Raw genomic sequence first — 17639 nt, forward strand, 5'->3', positions numbered from 1 at the left:
AGTACCTCCTCTCGATGTGGAAAGACAGCCTCAGGTCATTTCAGCTGGCCCAAGCTTAGGCTTGTGGCTCTCACCCTTGATCCCTGCAAAGCTGGAAGTCTGGAGGGTGACTTTTGCAAGAGAGGGTTGTCCCATCACCCATCCAGAGGAGATGAGGTATCACCCTCAGTCACTGACATGCAACACAGGGACCATCAAGACCCACACCAGGTGGGCAAATAGTCCACAAAGCAGACAGTGCCTCATCCCAGTAAAATTAAAAACAATTAAACAGGGAATAATTTAAAAACCCTTTTTATTTAGACCAACACAAGAGCTAGATAGGATTTATGAGCTAAGTTTTTTGGTTGGAAAGCCAGTGTGTACTTTAAAGCATTGTCAGAGACCAAGAGGATACAGTCTGGAATACTGTGTTGTAATAATTTGTAAAACTGCATGAGACAGATTTTTTTAAACCAATTACTTCCCATCCATTCAGGGACAGATGAGCCCCCAGCTAAAATTCCTTTTCATTCTGATGCTTGTAACGATGAAGATGAAATGTGATTTTCCTTCAAACAAATGCTCCAAAAAGCAAAACCAGAAAAAGCATGTGTTTTTCTGTTATGGAAAGTAGGTCTCAGCATGCTGGAAATTCTGTGTTTTACTTACTTTCTACCACAAATGCCCCATTTTTAAAGAAATGAATAATGTAATCATTTTCTCTGATTTATGTTTTCTTTTCTGCCTCATTTGGCACTAATGCTGTGTTATTACAAGAACAACTGGTCTCTGCAAAAAGAATGATCTTTAGATTTCTTATCCAAAACCTGTGAAGTCATTGGGACTGAACTGCAGAGAAAGCAGAGAGGCCGTGGACATGAGCAGCAGTTGAACACTTTCCCACTGACCAGGCAGATTTTTCCTTCTTGTCTCCCGATGACACAGAGCTGCATTTTCCTGCACCTTCCCAAACAAAGCTCTCCTCCAGGTAGGGTGTCAAGAACATTACTGGCAGTTTTCAGAAACGACGATGAAACGTGGGTCAAACAGGGCTCAGAAGAGTCCCGCGGGCACAGTCAGAGCCTGGGGACGTCTTCACTGCCGAGCATCCCTGGGATCCGACACGGCCGCCTGCACCCTCATCAGCATCAGGATCGCAGCAGTGCTAACGAGTGCCACAGCTCCCGAGCCCCCGAGGCTTCAGACGTGTGCTGGCAAGCCGAACAGCAACGAAGAGCATCTTAACAATGAACTTGGAGAAGAATCTGCAGGGAATTAGTGTCAGGCATGTGTAAAGACGGTTACTTTTCCCATCTCCAACACCTATAATTACATCTCAAAGGTGCTAATAAAATCCAGTGGTTACAGTGGGTTTTTTTTTTTTTTTCTCTGTATGTCAAAGTTAAGCACGCTGCCGCGACGCCTAGGAAAAATCAACTTTCTTACACTTCAAATGGCCACGCAAGCAGCAGAAGTGATGACGGTGTTCCCCGCTGGGTCAGAAGGGCTGAGGTGCGCTCCTGGCTCCCGGGGGCTGCCCCGCCGCTGCCGCCTCAGAGGTGCGGGGCGTAGAAGGGGCCGAGGTACGCGGGGCCCAGGAAGGGTGCGAAGGGGCCGGCGCCCAGCGGGAAGGGGGCGGCCGGCGGCACCAGCACGTTGGCGGCGGCGTAGGAAGGGAAAGTCTGGAGGGGCAGAGCGGCGGGACCCGGCGGGCTGGGGCTGCCGCCGCTCGCCGCCGCCGCCGCCGCCGCCGCGGGGGATGCTGCGGGGGCCGCCCCGTCGGCGCCCGGGTGCTGCTTCTTCCACTTGGTGCGGCGGTTCTGGAACCAGATCTTCACCTGCGTCTCGGTGAGGCTGAGGGACAGCGCCAGGCTGAGGCGCTCGCAGACCGACAGGTACCGCGTGGCTCGGAACTTGTTCTCCAGGGCCACCAGCTGCTCGTAGGTGAAGGCGGTGCGCGCCCGCCGCGGCTTCCCGCAGCCCGGCTCTGCCCGCCGCCGCCGGGCGCTCCGCGGTGACCCCGGCTCCTCCGGCCCGGGCGGGCTCGCGGTCCCGGTCCCGTCCCCGCTCGGGTCCTCCTCGTCGCGCTCCTGCCCCGCGTCCTCGGCGCCGCTCTCCGCCGGGGCGTGCGCATCTAGGTGAGACAGCGGGGTTCGTCAGGGGATAGCGCACCCTCCTCCCGTTCCCCCTCCGAACCCCGAGCTTCTGCTCCCACATCCTTCCCTCCCCCCAACATAAGGGCAATCAGTAAAAGTAAAATAAAAGGGAGAAGAATTCCGCCCGTCGTGCGAGACCACCCCCCCGCCCCGCGTCCCCCGCTGTGCCACCGCATCCGCGGTGGGGAGGGGGGAGCCGTCGATATGGATTTCTTACCAATTAAAAAAGAAGTTATTAAAGTCCCCTTCTGAAGCGAAATAAATCCCCTCCCCCCTCCCTATCCCTGCGCTAATGGAGTTTCAGATTTGCGAGGGCCAGATCGATAGATGTCATCTATTAAAGGTAAGTTTTAATCGAACAATATTAGGATCAGGCCGGGGGAAGGAGGTTTGAAGTGGGCACCTGCAAGCTGCGGGGAGGAGATAGGCGGGAGTCGGTAATAGGATATCGATCACCGGGAGCTAAGGCATCCTCCGGTGGGGACGGGCTGAGCAATTACCCAGCCGGCCGTCCCGCGGGCCGGGGCATCCGACCGCGGCCACCCCGGGGAAAGGAGCGCCCGGGGGCCGCTCTTGCTGGGGGAAAGAAACCCCTGCGGTGCCTCGGTAAGAGCCGCGGCCCGTACGGCGCCGGGGTGGGGCGGCGGCGCGCCCTGATGTGCGCCCTCCTGCTCCGGCGGCAGAGGATGCTCCGCACGCCGGGAGCCGGGCAGGGCACGCGGATATCGAGAACTTTTCCCTTTGCATCATCAAGGCTTAAAATCCAGTTCCAGCCCCCCTTCCCTCGCTCCTGCGGGACCCCGCGCGGGGAGCGCGTCCCGCCGGGCGCGGGGACGAGGGTCCCCGTGTGCCGGCGCCTCCACCTGCGCGCCCCGCCAGCGCCGGCCGGAGAAACGCGAGCGCGTTCCTACCATGTGCCTCTAGTTTATTCCTCCCGCTGCCGGGAGCAGCAGCGTCCTTTCCTACTTCAACTCTTCCCAAACTTTTCTCCCGCTCGCCCGAGCGGGGGGCGCTGCCCCAGCTCCCCGAGGACGGTTCGCGTCTTCTGCTGAATTTCTGAGGATCCAGGATGTCTAAGATGGAGAAGGAGATTTTATGATGGATGGGGGCCGCCTTGGCCCCGCGGTCCGGGCATTCCGGCATCCCACCCCACCCTCCGCGCTTCCCGGAGACCTTCTGGCTCCCAGCGCGGAGCCGGCGGAGCGCAGCGCCGGGCGCGGAGCCGGGCCGCTCCGGAGCCGCACGCTCGGCGCTGGCGGCGCGGAGTGAGCGGCGGGGAGGAGGGTCGGCCAGGGAGGCGGAGGGGCCGGCGGTGGGGTGGGGGCAGAGGAGGGGGCAGCGCAGCCATTGGCACGCCGCCCCCGCGCCCCCTCCCCGCCGCGCTGGCTCCGCGGGGGCGCAGCGGGCACCTCCCTCCATCGCAGCCTCTCGGCGTCGGGGCTTTCCCGTTACCTGCCCCGGGTTGGGCGGGTAGACGTGCAGAGGGGGCGGCCAGGAGCCCCGGCACCGGAGCCGGGACCTCCGCCGGAGCAGGGATGCGGCCGCACCCGGCAGTCCGACGGCAGCTGGGGTCCCCCGGGGCCCGGAGAGCCACCGGCTGCACCTGTCCTCTCGCCCTCCGCTGAGCCACCTGCAGCTCTCCCGGTCAGTGCGGGTCCAGAGGGGTGAGCCTCGTGTTCAGAAGGACCCAGAGAGGAGGGATGGCTCCTGCATATCTGTCCTGCTCTGAGCGGGATCGAAGCTCCAAGTGCTCCCTGTGCCAGCAGCTGCTGTTTGAGATGTGAAGCTACTGCCTGGTCTTCAGGGAGAAAGGAGCAGCTTTTCTTTTAGGAGCAGCTTGGGATCAGTGTAGTTCAGACTGGGCAAATCCTGAAACTCTCCCGTGGTGTTCATAGTGTTCCCAGTTAGTAGGCAGGGAAACTGAGGCCTGACTGAGCTCCTACCCACTGGGCAACCCCATAACCAACTCTCCTTGTCTTGGGGGAAAACACTTTGTTGCCTGTTCACACTATAACTGGGACAGGGCAGGTGACAGCAGGCCAAGCCTTCCTACTCCGCACCAGCCCTGTGACCACTTCTAGACAGTCCTGCTTATTGAAAACACACTTGCAGTGTATTTCTGCACACCTATATCTGTTCATGAGGATGCTTTTCCCTCTCCTTGGCATTTCAGCGTTTGTTGGTGCCACAAATCATCAGATAGATTGGGGAAAGGCACCCTTCAGCCAGGGAAGGCAGCCCTCAGTAGGAATCTGCTGGTCCACCTGCTTTATTCCAATGGAGAGACGGAGAGCACTGCCCTCCTCCTCCTCTTCGTCGCTGTCTCAGCCTCAGCAGAATTGGGCTCACAAATAATTCTTGGCATAGGCCTTAAGATAAGAGGAAAACAGGAAGATGAGATGATGAAGTACAAGGGTGATGTGATTAAATGTAACTGTCACTGTTAATTATCTAAAAGCCCATTTGGTACCGGCCTCTAGGGTAGAATACCACAAGAATGCAGAAGAGAAGGGAGCTCAGACCTGAGGAGTTCACACTCACAAGCTACAGGTGGCTAAAGCTTGATTTTGGGGATGTGGGAGCTGGTGAACTGGGAAAAAAAAATCTGGTGTATGTGAGACTACAAATACTTCTGCTTGAGTTGCTTGGTCTGCAGGAGCTGAGAATGTAAATTGCAGCATTGAAATGAATCTGTGAGCTACAAGATGTTTTCAAATCTCGCCAGTTTCACATATATATATATACAACAACCTACAAACATACATGCATGTGGAAGGGCACATACTCATGGATTAGTTCCAGCACTCTGAAGTTGGTCCGTTTCCCAGCTCAGGCATTAAGATTCAGCCCAAGTGCTGTCTTTAAATTGCTTTGATGCTAGGTGGGTTTCAACCCTGACCTGTCCTGACGGCAAGTGATGGCTGTAACAAGCTGTGGATCAATATTCATAGCGGGTGTCCTGCACTGATAACACTATCCAAGACAATGTTCACTATTGCTGCAGACAGCTGAGATATTGTGCCATTAGTAATGTTGTTTTAAATAACCTGATCCATTTCTGAGTCTATTTAATGAATTTCACAGTTTAGATATTATCTTTAGGGAGAAGCCAGAGGCTATTCCAGAAGCGGTGATGCAAATCAATGCTGCCAAAGCTCCTCTGCTTTCCTTGAAACAAAACGGACTATAATTCCACCACAGCTCCTTATACATTCTGGGAGTCGTGCCATGCTATTGATGACATTAACAACGAGAAGATATTTGGGAGAAAACAATACTATCCGTAAAGCTGGAACAAAGGTGATAACATCTTATCTGCGATTGTAAAATTCTTTACACGATGAGTTAGTGGGATTTTTTCCTTGGTTGTCATATGAACCAAAGAATGGTTTGGGTTGGAAGGGGCGTTAAAAATCATCTCATTTAACTCCAGTGCCATGGGTGGTAATGCTACCCACTAGGACAGGTTTGGGTTGGAAGGGGCGTTAAAAATCATCTAATTTCACTCCACTGCCATGGGTGGTGATGCCACCCGCTAGGGCAGATTGCTCCACATCCAGCCTGGCCTTGACCGCTTCCACGGCTGGTGCAGCAGCAGTTCCAGCGCGCTCTGCCCCGCTCCGGGCGGTGCAGCGGGGCGGGCTCGGGGCGGAGCGGAGTCGGGACTGCATTTCCCGGCAGCGCCGGGCGCGCAGCGGGAGCGGCCATGGCGGAGCGGGGCCGGGGCTGGGCCCGGGCCGTGCGGGGGCTGCTGCTCGATGTCAGCGGGGTTCTCTACGACAGCGGCGCCGACGGCGGTGTCCCCATCGCGGGCTCGGTCGAGGCCGTGCGCAGGTGGGTGGGGGGCGGCGGGGAGACCCGAGGAGAGAGGGGGGTCCCGGGGCACGGCGCGGGGCCGGGGCAGCACCGCGGGGCAGCGGGGTCACCGCCTGGTGTGAGTCAGCCCCCGCTGCGCTGTGTAAGTGAAGCGGGAATCGAGAGCTTTTGGGGGCACCGTGGTGATTTTGGGGGTTATTTTAGGGAAGGGAGCCCTCAGAGCCTGGGCTGATGGGGAGGAGAGTCTGGGCGGTGGGGCGGGCACGTCCCGCGTGGTTCTGTGTTTGCTGGTGTCACTGCACGTGTGGCAGGAGCTGGCACTGTGTAGGAGATCTGGCACTGTCCCGCGTGGTTCTGTGTTTGCTGGTGTCACTGCACGTGTGGCAGGAGCTGGCACTGTGTAGGAGATCTGGCACTGTCCCCTGGTTGTCGTTTTTCAGGTATTACCCACATTGGTGTGTCTGTAAATTGATTAACTCTGCTGTCAAATTAGCTGGAACTTCCTGCAGGGAGCTTGCAACCCTGCAGTGGGAGAGTTTCTGTGCTGGGGTTAATGATTGCCCAGCTTGGAAGTGACTCAAAAACAAAGTGTGGTCCTGGTGAGTTACTCCCAGTGCCCACAGGTAGGGAACTCCTTCACTTTTAGCTGGGTGATGCTGTTCAGGTAACACGAGCCAAGTAACTTTAACTTAACTAACTTTAATTAATTAGGTTGACTTGCCAGTGTGTCTGTTTCTGCCCAGCTTGTCCGGAGGAGCAGGATGGGGCCAGGGGAGAGCAGGGGCCACAGGGGCAACTTTGTTTAAAGACAGGTATTGATTGTGTGGTTGTGAATTTCTGGAAGAGCCTTTTGGCTCTCTGTGGTGTTTCATTCACCCACTGTGGAAAGTCCAGATCTGCTTCACCTGGCCAGTGCTGGATGGAGCTTGGAGCAACCTGGGGTAGCGGAATGTGTCCTTGTCCATCTCAGGAGATTGGAACTTTAGTGTTCCTTCCAACCCAAGCCATTCTGTGATTCAGTGCTGCTGCATGTTCCCCACTTGTAATGTTTCAAATGTCTAAATTCTGAACTTCTGTGAAACACTGACAGCTCTGCTTGGTGAGCACCTCTGCAGCTTCTGCCCTCTGGGGCCACTCAGCACAGACACAATTGGGACAAGTGCATTATTGAGTAGGAAAACATACAGGAAGAAATATTGAATTCAGTATAATTAATGTTATGAGGTTAGTTAAATGTGTGCCTAAATGTTGGTGGAACCACCATGGAAAGGCAGAACTGGAGAAGATCCAAATTAGGTGGTAATAACAGAACTCTTTTCTGCTTGCTTTTTTTTTTTTTCCTACCCATAATTATGTGTTCATATTTCTTGAGACACATGTAGGATGCACAGAAGGTGGTATCAGATGGAACAGAGTTCCCAGTGCTGCCAGGAAGCAATATTTGAAGTAAGTTTAAGCCTTATTGAGGCTCTTGGCCAGTTTTTGGTGCTCACCTGCCCAGGAGAAGCTGCAGGTGCCAGGATAGCCGAGGGGAGAGCAGCATTCCCAGGGAATTCAGTGAAATTAGGCAAAAGGAGAAGTTGCTTCTATTGAAATCCTGTGGTTCTTCCAGGGGATTGTGCATGTGCAGAGCACAGCCTGGGATAGCCAAGGCCTCCAGGCATGGCCAAACCAAGCATAAATAACAACAACTGCATGAATACTGCCAGAGATCCGATCATTCCTTTAGAAACCAGGACATGTTCAATAATACCTGTGTTGTGGTTCACCAGATGATTTTGACATTGTTTTTTTGCTCCTAAATTTTAAATATCATCTTTTGTCGAGTTGCAGGCTGTTATTTAATAACCTTTGTCACTGCATTTGTTGAAACCTCCTGCATGGAGGCAACTTAAGCTGCACTCTAACTCACAGTAACATCAGAAATATGCTGGTGAAGCAGCAGTAAAACTCTGGCCTTGGGCTAAATGTAGGACAATTTTCTCTGGAAATCCTGGGAATGTCTAAGCCCTTTCTGCCTGTTAGTCACAGGAAGCCCTCAGCAGCTAATCTGACCTGTCTGCCTGTCTGGAAGGGCTGCAGGGGTTTTTGAGGAGAGTTTGGAGATGCAATCCAGCAAAAGGCTCTGGAATGTTGTGCAGGGAAAGCTGATCTCATTTGGGCAGGATTTGGTGAGCAGTGTTCATAGCTGTGGGAACTGGGAACAGCAGAATGGAAAATTGCCAGGAAGGGAAAAAAACCCCACCAAACCACTTTGTTCAGGTCACTCAATGTAAGTGGTGAAGAATAATCATTTTCCTTGGGTAAAGTCAAGCAGCCTTATTTATCTGCCTATTAGGTTAGTAATTGTTCTGGCTCACACCATTTAAACTCTTTATTGACTCATTATCCTATTGCCAGTTGCTCATTAATATTTGTGTCTGTGTCACAGTATAGCTGGGTGGTTTCAAGCAGATGGATCAAAGCTAAAAGGAGCTCTTTTTAATTAATTCCTTTTTTTTAATCAATTAAAGAGCCATAATTGCAGATAGTAAGGAACCTTATAACTAATTCAAATTGCTGTGGCCCTCTGCTAAAGGAGCTGTCTAACATCTTTTAGTGCATATATATGTCCAGCTGAAACCTTAAATCCTATTTTGGTAACTCAGAGTACAGATAAGGACTCTTACAACAGGACAGCTGACCTGTTCTTTTCAGACTGTCTTGCTACATCACCTCCCCATTACAGCAATTAACTTAGTGTAGCAACATATAGTACACTCCAATAAAAATGATAAGTAAACATACTAATTTGTCATTGGTTTCATGTGACTGAAGCTGTCCTGACCTCCTAAAACTACGTTTTCTGCATTATTTCTCTTGTTTTCAGGCAAATTCTGCTGTGCAGTTATTTGAATTAGTGTTTGTGAGAGCAGCAGCCTAATTTCTGCCAGCAGAATTTGGCCTGGTTTCTATTTGTGATGGCTGCTTCCCTCTTGTTTGTTTGTTTTTAGCCAACAGTACAGTCAGATGCAGCAGAAACATGGCCAGAGAAGCTGATGGACCCTGGAACACCCTGAGCAAGGTGACATTCACTGCTGTAGAGACCCTGCTGAGCAAGGCATCAGTAGGTGGTATATCCTGTGGTGAAACACTAAGTGTTAGCAGCTGGGATTGCTTTGTTTATTGCTGGTGTACCTGCAGCCCTGATACATCTCACCTGTGAAATACTGAAGGATTCGGTGTGCACTTAGAGGGGGTTGATGAGCTGGAGGCTGAGAAAGTGAACCACAGGAGTGTTTGTTGAGCAGAGCTTGTGTCCTGTGCTCAAGGGATAAGGTGAATCTGGATCCTTGTTACTCATCCAGACTGTGGCAGCCAGGCACCTGTGTGCCAAAGGGTATTGGCACTCCTGGAACCAGGAATGTCTCTAAATTCTCCAGGGACTGTTCTTATCTTTAGATGGGATATTACAGCAGTGGATGGCTAAAAAAGCCAAAATTGGCTCGATAAGATAATTTATCCCTTTAAAACTTTTAAGACACAATGTTTCTTGATGGTTTAACTTACTGTGGCATATCTTTGTTGTTGTTTTGAAAAAGTTACATAAACCCCACCCGTCTCTTCCCAGGGTGTGCAGTTCCCTGGCAGATGCTTTGGAGCAGATCAGAAAGCCCGTGGGTGAGATCAGAAGGGCCATTGGTGACTTAAAGGCTTCTCCTGGAGCCAGCCCTGACAGAGCCTCAGTGCCGTGCTGGTATTGTCCTAATCGATTTACACAGCATTGACACGAGGTGAGCTAGCTGCTTTTTATCTTACAAATAGCAGGGAGCTGCTCCCTTACAAGACAGAAGGTGGTTAAACACCCATAAAAGATGCTCAGCCTGTGCTCTGGCATTTGCATTTAGGGCTGTGTGCTGATAGTGTGTCCATTAGCATATCCATATGAAAAGCACACAGGAGTTGGAGGTTTACAACATCCTGTTGTTGGGCTGGGATGGTGCATCTGTTAGCAGAGCTTTCTACAGAGCCCTTGAAAGGGGCAGCGGAAATCTGGGGAGCAGGGAGGCTGGGGAGCAGCTGGACACTCCTGGTAAAATAAAATACATGGGGAGTCTAACAAGAAGAAGATTGTGAGGAGAACAAATGGAACTGGGACTGTAAAACAATTCAGGGTGTGGGGGTTCAGAGGAGCTGGGAGCTCACAAAAGAGCCTTTTGGAAGTGTGTGTGCCACGAGGAGTAGGAAATCTTTGTTGTCACAGCAGATAACGTGGCTTAGCACAGGCTGTGCAGATGTTCAGAGTTCCAAGGCTTGCTGTGCCTTCGGGACATTTGATAGAAAAGGAGTTGTTCTCCTAGAAAGAGACCTTCAAATAAAGTATACAGACCCTTGTCTAAATATCTGCTAATTTGTTTTTATACTTGACTCTCTTTGCACTTTCTACCCAAAGGAATCCAGTGACCCAGGTGTCACTGCCCTCCTGAAGCAGCAGACACACAAAAAATGAAGCATTCTGTATTGCCATGTGGCTGTGCCCTGGCAGAGCCAGAAGGGGATCCAGGAACTGATCCTCAGCTGCACTCCAGTCTGTAACATTAGCAGTGGTCTCAGTTTTCTGAGAGCAGTGGCTGTTCCTAACCCATATTTGCTTTCCTAATCAGCAGTGTTATTTCTTTATAAAGATTTGTGTCCCTGAAGTTGTGGGTGTTCACCTGCTTTGTGCACAAATTGCCTGAGTGAGGGCTTGCATTTTTGGAGTTTACACATCCTTAACCTTCAGGGTCTCAGAATTCCTTCTTTACAAATAGATGCTCTTTGTGTACAAAGTGAGAATTCAGCCCTGTCAAAGATAACTTGGTTTTGAGTGATTTTTTAATAGGGTAATCAGCAGCTTCATAGAATCATAGAATAGTTTGGGTTGGAAGCAACCTTAACGATCATGTGCCCCACTTTTTGCACAGAATAAAAACTATTGGGGTATCATTCACTGTGTTGTCCATAAAAATATCTTGCTTAATACAAATAAATATATCCCAGACCTGTTCATGCTAACTGAATCCCCAAAAATCTGTTTTTTTTTTCTTGGCAGCTCCCAAAGTGGAGATTTACCAGCTATTTAAGGTCTGCCAGAGTTTACTTATTGAACAATTTGCAGTGTGGTTAAAGTCTTTTAGGTGTAATACATTAAGCTGATTTGGTAATCTGCAGCCTTAAATGCATCTTGTTACTGAACTTAATGGACCAGAGAGGTTTTTCTTGTATTCTGCTTTGTGCTTCCTTTCTGCAAGTTCCTTTCAGAAGCATGTGTTATTTTTATTAAATACTGAATTCTAGATGTCACTGTTGTGGCATATTGCTGCCTACTAATCTATTGTCTTCCCTGCTGTTCAAGGAGGTGGGTTATGATTTATGGTGTTGGATAATTTGTGCAGTAATTCTGGTATCTAGCTGTATTCAATGGCCTTTGTAGAGGATTCAGGGCAAGATGGACTTTGTGTTTGTTTTACTGTTAAAACTTCCAGGATTTCCAGTTAAAACTTCCAGTATTTCTTCCTACCTCTGAAAAATTCTAAATTATCAAAACACCTAAATAAAAGTGTTCGTGGGTGTTTGAAGTTTGCTTTGAGCTACAATTTAGCGATTTTTTTTTTCAGTTTTTACTGTCAAAGACTATCTCAAAGTGGTGTTTCCAGAGTTTTTACTCTTATAATTGTACCCTTCCTTTTGTCACCCTTGCCCACCCTTAAGTAACATTGGCCTCTTCTTGTGGCTCCTTCATGTGTGCCTATTAATCTGCTTTTATTCATGTGCAAAGGTAATGCCCTCCTATTTTTTAATCCCTTTTACAATCCCTCCTTTGGATTGCCTCCAAATTATCCCCTTCTATATTTAGAGAGAGGTGAGCCATATGGGGCTGGAGAGGAAATTGTGCTGGGGAGATGGCAGATGTAGAGATGAGTTTCAGGAATGCAGGAGGGACTGGGGCCAAAAAGTGCCATGTGTAAGGATTTGTCAGGGCTACATGGAGCAGAAAGTTGGATCCCCAGAGAACCAGGGCTTTAATGAGCCTGGCTGTACTCAGGACCCATGACAGGACAGCAGTGAAGGGAAACACCAAGAGGTCAGGGGGCAAAAGTGGCATCAGAGATGTGACAGCAAGATTGAAGCAGTTTGGATGTGCTGTGATGGCAGAAATCAGAGGAGCGGGAAGTTTTGGGCACTGGGGGAGAGAAGGAAAATCCTGGAGTTTTATCCACAGTCTTCTGATTCCATTGCACCCACCAGGTTAAAAAACCACTGGGGAATTCAGTGTTTCCATGGAATTCAGAGAGGCTTGTACCATGTAAGGATGGGCAAAGGCACTTATGGCCTCCTTCAGGCTTCTAAAATAATGCCTTTGCTGCAATGGCAGGAATACAGATTTGCAGAGAAAATACAGCACGTTTTTGCCAAAAAGACACTTTTCAAGCAGAGCAATGTGCTCTCCTCCCACCAGGCATCTCCACAGCTGGACCCCAGAAGGAGTTACTGCTCTGAGCCAGTGTTGAGCCAGAAAACCCTTTTGGATCCTCAGGTGTGTGTGGTGCTCCCAGGGAGGTTCTCCTGGAAAAACCTGCAAGATCAGGAGGGGTGTTACCTGGGGCACCAGCACCGTGGCCCTTGCAGAGGGCACTGACATTAACCCTGCCCAGTCCTGCTTTTCAGACAAGGTATCAGAGTGCTGGAAGGTTTACACTGAAGCACACTCATATTTGTCCACTGATGCAAAAGAGTCAAATAGCAAAAGTGCTCAGCATGCTATTTTTTTAAATTAAAAAAAAAAAAAAACCAACCCAAAACTCTGCAAAATCTTATCCCCAAAAGCAGGATAAAAAGCCAATTCTCAAAATCTCTTGTAGCACATTTCCAAATCCCTTTGAAGCTGTTGTTGGACAGTCTTCAAGCTGAGGTTTGTTGCCTGTTCCGGGGTTTTGCTTTCTGCCCCACTGCCCATCTGCACAGGACCTCTGACTGTGGGCTGCACTTTCCTATTCCCATCTTAGGAAAAACCTTCATTGCAAAAGACAGTGGGAAAAGATGGGAAATCTGAAGTTTAGCCTTACACCTTTTTTTTTAGTTGCTCCAGCCATGTGCAGGATAATGTGAATTTAAGTTTGATGATTCCCAGTCTGGATTCCAGGACCATTGCTTTTCCTACGGGTGTCACAACCTTTACATCACCTGAAAGAGCTGATTTTGTGTTTTATGTGCCCAAAGGCTGCCCATAAAGGTTGGCAAGGGCAGCTGGCTAAGTCTGCACAAGGTCAGTGAGGATGTCCAATAATTGTCCTAACACTTTACCTGTTATGGAGCAATAATGAGAGTTTTTTTCATTATTTTCGGGTGAGTGAGCCTGGCAGATGCTGACAGCCAGCAGATGTGTAAAGTTCGAGGTGATTTGTAAGGGACCGGCTCATCTGACGCATGGTAATTGCACTGGGGGACATTGTCACTCAGCCCCGTGTCCTGCTCCAGCAGAACGAGGTAAAGGTCAGTTCAAAGAGCTGCTGAGGCTCCAGGGGCAGCTCAGGGCTGCAATTAAACCCCTCACATCCACTTCTCCCCCTGGGCAGGTGCTCAGGGCTGGGTGGGTGCCCCAGGTGTGGATTTGGGGATCATTTGGGTGGGTAAATGCTTGTTTGGATCTGGAGTGGGCTTAAATCCCTCCTCTGGTAGGGCTGGTGTGGTAGCTCAGTGCTCACCTGTCCACTTGTAATTTGGGGCTTGGAAGTTGTTTTTATTTTCTGTGACTTTTTCCTTCAGTGTCTGTGTGCTGTGGCAGCTCCCTGGCAGAGCAGGCACTGGCAGCAGAGTGACACACAGCTGCAGGGGACAGTGGCCTCTCCATCTGCTCCATGCTGCCATCTCTGTTCTGCCATGCCCTCTGACAAGTTTCTTTTGCCACTGTAGCTGAGTTGGCATTTGTCACACCCTGGAGGGCCAGGAGCTGCTCTGCCTTGCTCAGGTGAAGCTCCCCTGTTCCTGTTCTTGGGCATTAGGAGTGATGTGAGCAGTGATGTTGGAAATCGGTGGATTTGGTAGAAAAAGTGGATTTGTCTGATGCTGAGCCTGCTGATGGCCCCAAACAGTGAGGGAGAGGCAGCCTTGGGGGGATGCCCACAGGTACCTGAGCCATGCTGGGTCCCTGCAGCATGGGCAGCAGTGCTGCCTGTCCACTGCCCTAATCAGGATTGATTTTCCTGGTGTTTGAGTGGGATCTTTATCACAGCCACGATGTGTGGAAGTCAGCTGAAGGCCTGATTGACTGGATTTCCTGGGTGTGCCTGTGTGCTTCTGTAATGGACCTGCTGATAAATCTGTAATACTCTGAGATCTCGATAAAATGTGTGTCGTGTATTTCATCTCCTGCTGCCTCATTCTTCTGCTCTTGCAGGTACCTAATCCCTTGCTCTTTATCTCATAAGACATCACATTACAAATCTTGTTCTTTATTCTTCTCCTGACATCCCCACACTTGCCAGCAGTGGAAATTGCAGTGCCTTGCCTTGCTTTGCTGGGAGTATGAGCAGTGGGTCACTTCAGAGGCTGGAGGTTTCCCTTGAAGCTGTGCACCCTGTAGACTCACTGAGCACAGCATCCCACTGTGAAACACACACCTTCAAGCCACTTCTTTTAGCCTCTCCATGTGTAAGACCTGCCAGACCAGGGAAACTGAATGAGAGTTTTGCTGTAAACATGATTGGAGGCAGGTTTTCCCCCATGCAGAGCTATTGGTAAAAGCTCTCCCTAATTATTTAAACTGTGACTTTAACAGTTGTTTGCTGGCCTGCAGGCTCTGCTCACCATCTGTGTGCTGAGCATCCAGGGATGGATTCATCCCAGTGTGTGATACTGAATGCACAGGTGAGTGTGACTGCCAAATCCTGCACAGAGCAGAGTTTACAGGGCTCTTTTCATGCTTATTGGGAAGGAAAAGGTGACTTTTCATTGGAAAGAGATTTTTGTAGAAATAAGTCTTCTCTAGAATTTTGTGGATTTTTGTTTCATTTAGTGTTCCAGGATATTTTTAAAAGTCCTTTTCATGTGTCACCAGAGGACTCCCATTTTTTGTCCAGCTTGGCCTAACTCTTTGTAGCCCTGATCCTGAGCATTTCCTGAGCTCACATGTTGGGGTGGTAATTGCTGGTGGCCACGAAGGCATGAAGCAGTCTGGGATGTGCCCAGACTCCTCCTGCTCTGCTCAGTCCTTTCAGAAGTGTCACTCTGTTTTCTATCCAAAATGCTGAGAAAGAAGTGAAGTTTGTAGTACAGGAAAACTGAATCTGTGCTTTCACTGAGCTGACCTGTGAGGATGCTGGTTTGTCTGTGCAGGTCTGTGGTTGGTGTTGTCCCTGGATTCATTATGTTGACCTTTAGGAAGAGAAAAAGCAGATTCTAATTCAACAAATGTCTGCTTCCAGGCAGTTGTGATTCATGGGCTTTTTTTCCCCTAAAAGTGTGCAGGGAGGCTTTGCATTTAGAATATTTTTTTTTCACCCGTGGCACACTCTATTAAAGTTTGTTGTGTATCCAAATTACACTGCTTTGCTTTTTAACTCCAGCTGAAACCATGTCTCAAATAACAGATGTGGAATATTGTCATCCCACTGTCACACCAATTGTTCATTGTTCTGAGAAGGTCACATCATAATTCATTAACAATAATTATTCCCTGGGTACACCCTGCACTTCTTCACTCAATTGCTTCATTAACTTGAGAGTGAATCTCACATTCAGTGCTCCAATCAATGAAGATATATTTGTAATGTACAAGTGGATGCTATTAGTTACAATATATTAACTGCCTAATTTAAAAGAGAAAAGCTATCTTTATGAAGGGCAATTAACCACTAAGTGTAATTGATAATTCACATATCTATGATTAGGAAAGACAAATAATAAGAAAGAAATGAATCACCAGCATTATTAAAGAAGACATTGGTGTGTAGTTTTGATGAGCAGAAGGGGCTCTCTGGGTCAGGACCAGATTTCCAAGAATCCTTTGATGGAAAGTTCATCATCAGATCTGGTGTCTGGAGGTGGCTTTGGTGTTTGTACCATCCAACTGAGATCATCTTCCCTACAAAATGGACCCAGCATGTTTTGTTGTCTTGAGAATCAGTGCAGAGGCTTCCTTAACAGAAAAGACCTTTTTTGTTTTAATACAAAGAAGAGTCATAATATTTTTATAAGAATTTATAAGCCTGGTTCCAGACTTACCTAAGTATCTGAATCTGCATGTGCTCAGGTTCTCAAAGACGATTTTGCACAAATTCACATGAAAACTGATAAAAAGCAGGCATTTTCATGTATTAGAGTCCCTTAGGCAAATGTTTATTTTTTATTAATTGTGGTACATTTTCAGTGCTTCTGAGTTTCTGTGGCCACTCTGAAGTACATTGGCTCTCCAGACAGCTGACAGCTCATCCTTGGGGAAGAGGCTTTTTGGGGGCATGCACAGCAGGTCCCCAGCTTGGGAAACAAAGCTGCTGAGAGGCAGAGGGCTTGCAGGGGATTCACAGAATGGTTTGGGCTGGAAGGGACCTTAAAGACCCCATTCCACCCCCTGCCTTGGCAAGGACACCTTCCACTATCCCAGGCTGCTCCAAGCCCTGCCCAGCCTGGCCTTGGACACTTCAGGAACGGGGCAACAACGCAACTTTTGCAGAGTACCAATCCACAGGAGCCATGTCCTTGGCTCTGGACACTCATGGCTGTGTTTTCTTCCCCTGAGAAGCCCATTACCTGTAAACATTTATTAATGAATCAGTCAAAGTGCCACATTTTTCAGGATGATCCACCAAGTAACAGCACAGGTGTTTCATGAGAGATTTAATGATAAATGTGATTGGATCCACCCCAGTGTTGATAAAACATCATTGCACTAACTGGCAGCTGCAGTGCCCAGAGTCAGGATTTCAGTGCATCTGGTCACAGCAAAGGATCCTGCTCCTGGTTTGGAATATCATCTGCACCTTTGTAGCAGAATTCATAGAATGAGCAGGTTGGAAGAGACCTTCGAGACCATCGAGTCCAACCCAGCCCCAACACCTCAACTAAACCCTGGCACATCCAGGCTTGTTTCAAACACATCCAGGGATGATACCCTTCCTCTGGGAGCAGAAATCATCTCTCTGTGGCTGTGGGCAAACCAGGAAAGTCAAAAACTTCCCACACACATTCCAACACACCCAGGGATGGTGACTCCACCACCTCCCCAGGCAGCCATTCCAGAACTTTATCCCCCTTTCTGTAAAAAACGTTTTCCTTATATCCATCCTAAATTTCCCTTGATGCAGCTCGAGACTCACGCTCTTGTCTCATTCCCTTCATCTGCTTACCCCCTCTGCTGCCTTCCCTCCACAGGATCAAGGCCTCTGGGCTGAAGCTGCAGCTGTGCACCAACGAAACCCAGGCGACCCGGGAGAGCTTTGTGAGGAAGCTGCGAGCCCTGGGCTTCGACATCGCGGTGGCCCAAGTGACCGCGCCAGCGCCGGCCGCCTGTCACCTCCTGCGGCAGCGCGGCCTGAGGCCACACCTGCTGGTGCACGATGGTGGGACAGCACTGGGGACACAGGGAGGGAGGGAGGGGAAATGCTCTGTTTTCCTCTTTGTCTTAGGATAGATGAGGAGGTGTTTGAAAAGCACTTGATTCGGACTGAG

General features: G+C 49.5%; 2 protein-coding genes across 5 annotated transcripts in view; one reads left to right on the forward strand and one right to left on the reverse strand.

Moving 5' to 3' along the window:
- Window positions 1-212: 212 nt before the first annotated feature.
- On the reverse strand, window positions 213-3557 carry NKX1-2 (NK1 homeobox 2). Its single transcript, XM_059852297.1, has 2 exons — window positions 3050-3557; window positions 213-2116 (listed from the first exon to the last, which is right to left on the reverse strand). The coding sequence occupies exons 1-2, from the start codon at window positions 3555-3557 to the stop codon at window positions 1536-1538; spliced, it is 1089 nt and encodes a 362-aa protein (XP_059708280.1). The 3' UTR covers window positions 213-1535.
- Window positions 3558-5824: 2267 nt separating this feature from the next.
- The window catches only part of LHPP (phospholysine phosphohistidine inorganic pyrophosphate phosphatase), a 71923-nt gene continuing 60108 nt past the window's right edge, over window positions 5825-17639 (forward strand). For all 4 annotated transcript variants that reach the window (XM_059852184.1, XM_059852185.1, XM_059852187.1 and 1 more), the window contains exons 1-2: window positions 5825-5972; window positions 17343-17530. In XM_059852184.1, the coding sequence (XP_059708167.1) occupies window positions 5845-5972; window positions 17343-17530 (316 nt within the window). In that variant the 5' untranslated portion in view covers window positions 5825-5844. The remainder of the gene's footprint in view (window positions 5973-17342; window positions 17531-17639) is intronic.

This window comes from Haemorhous mexicanus, chromosome 7 (assembly GCF_027477595.1).
Source record: "Haemorhous mexicanus isolate bHaeMex1 chromosome 7, bHaeMex1.pri, whole genome shotgun sequence".
Classification (NCBI taxonomy): domain Eukaryota; kingdom Metazoa; phylum Chordata; class Aves; order Passeriformes; family Fringillidae; genus Haemorhous; species Haemorhous mexicanus.

Coding starts and splice junctions, on each gene's coding strand:
- NKX1-2 (XM_059852297.1), bottom strand. CDS start 3,557: ATGGAGGGAGGTGCCCGCTGCGCCCCCGCGGAGCCAGCGCGGCGGGGA. Junction 2,117..3,049: donor GAATAAACTAGAGGCACATG/GTAGGAACGCGC, acceptor TGTCTCACCTAG/ATGCGCACGCCCCGGCGGAG.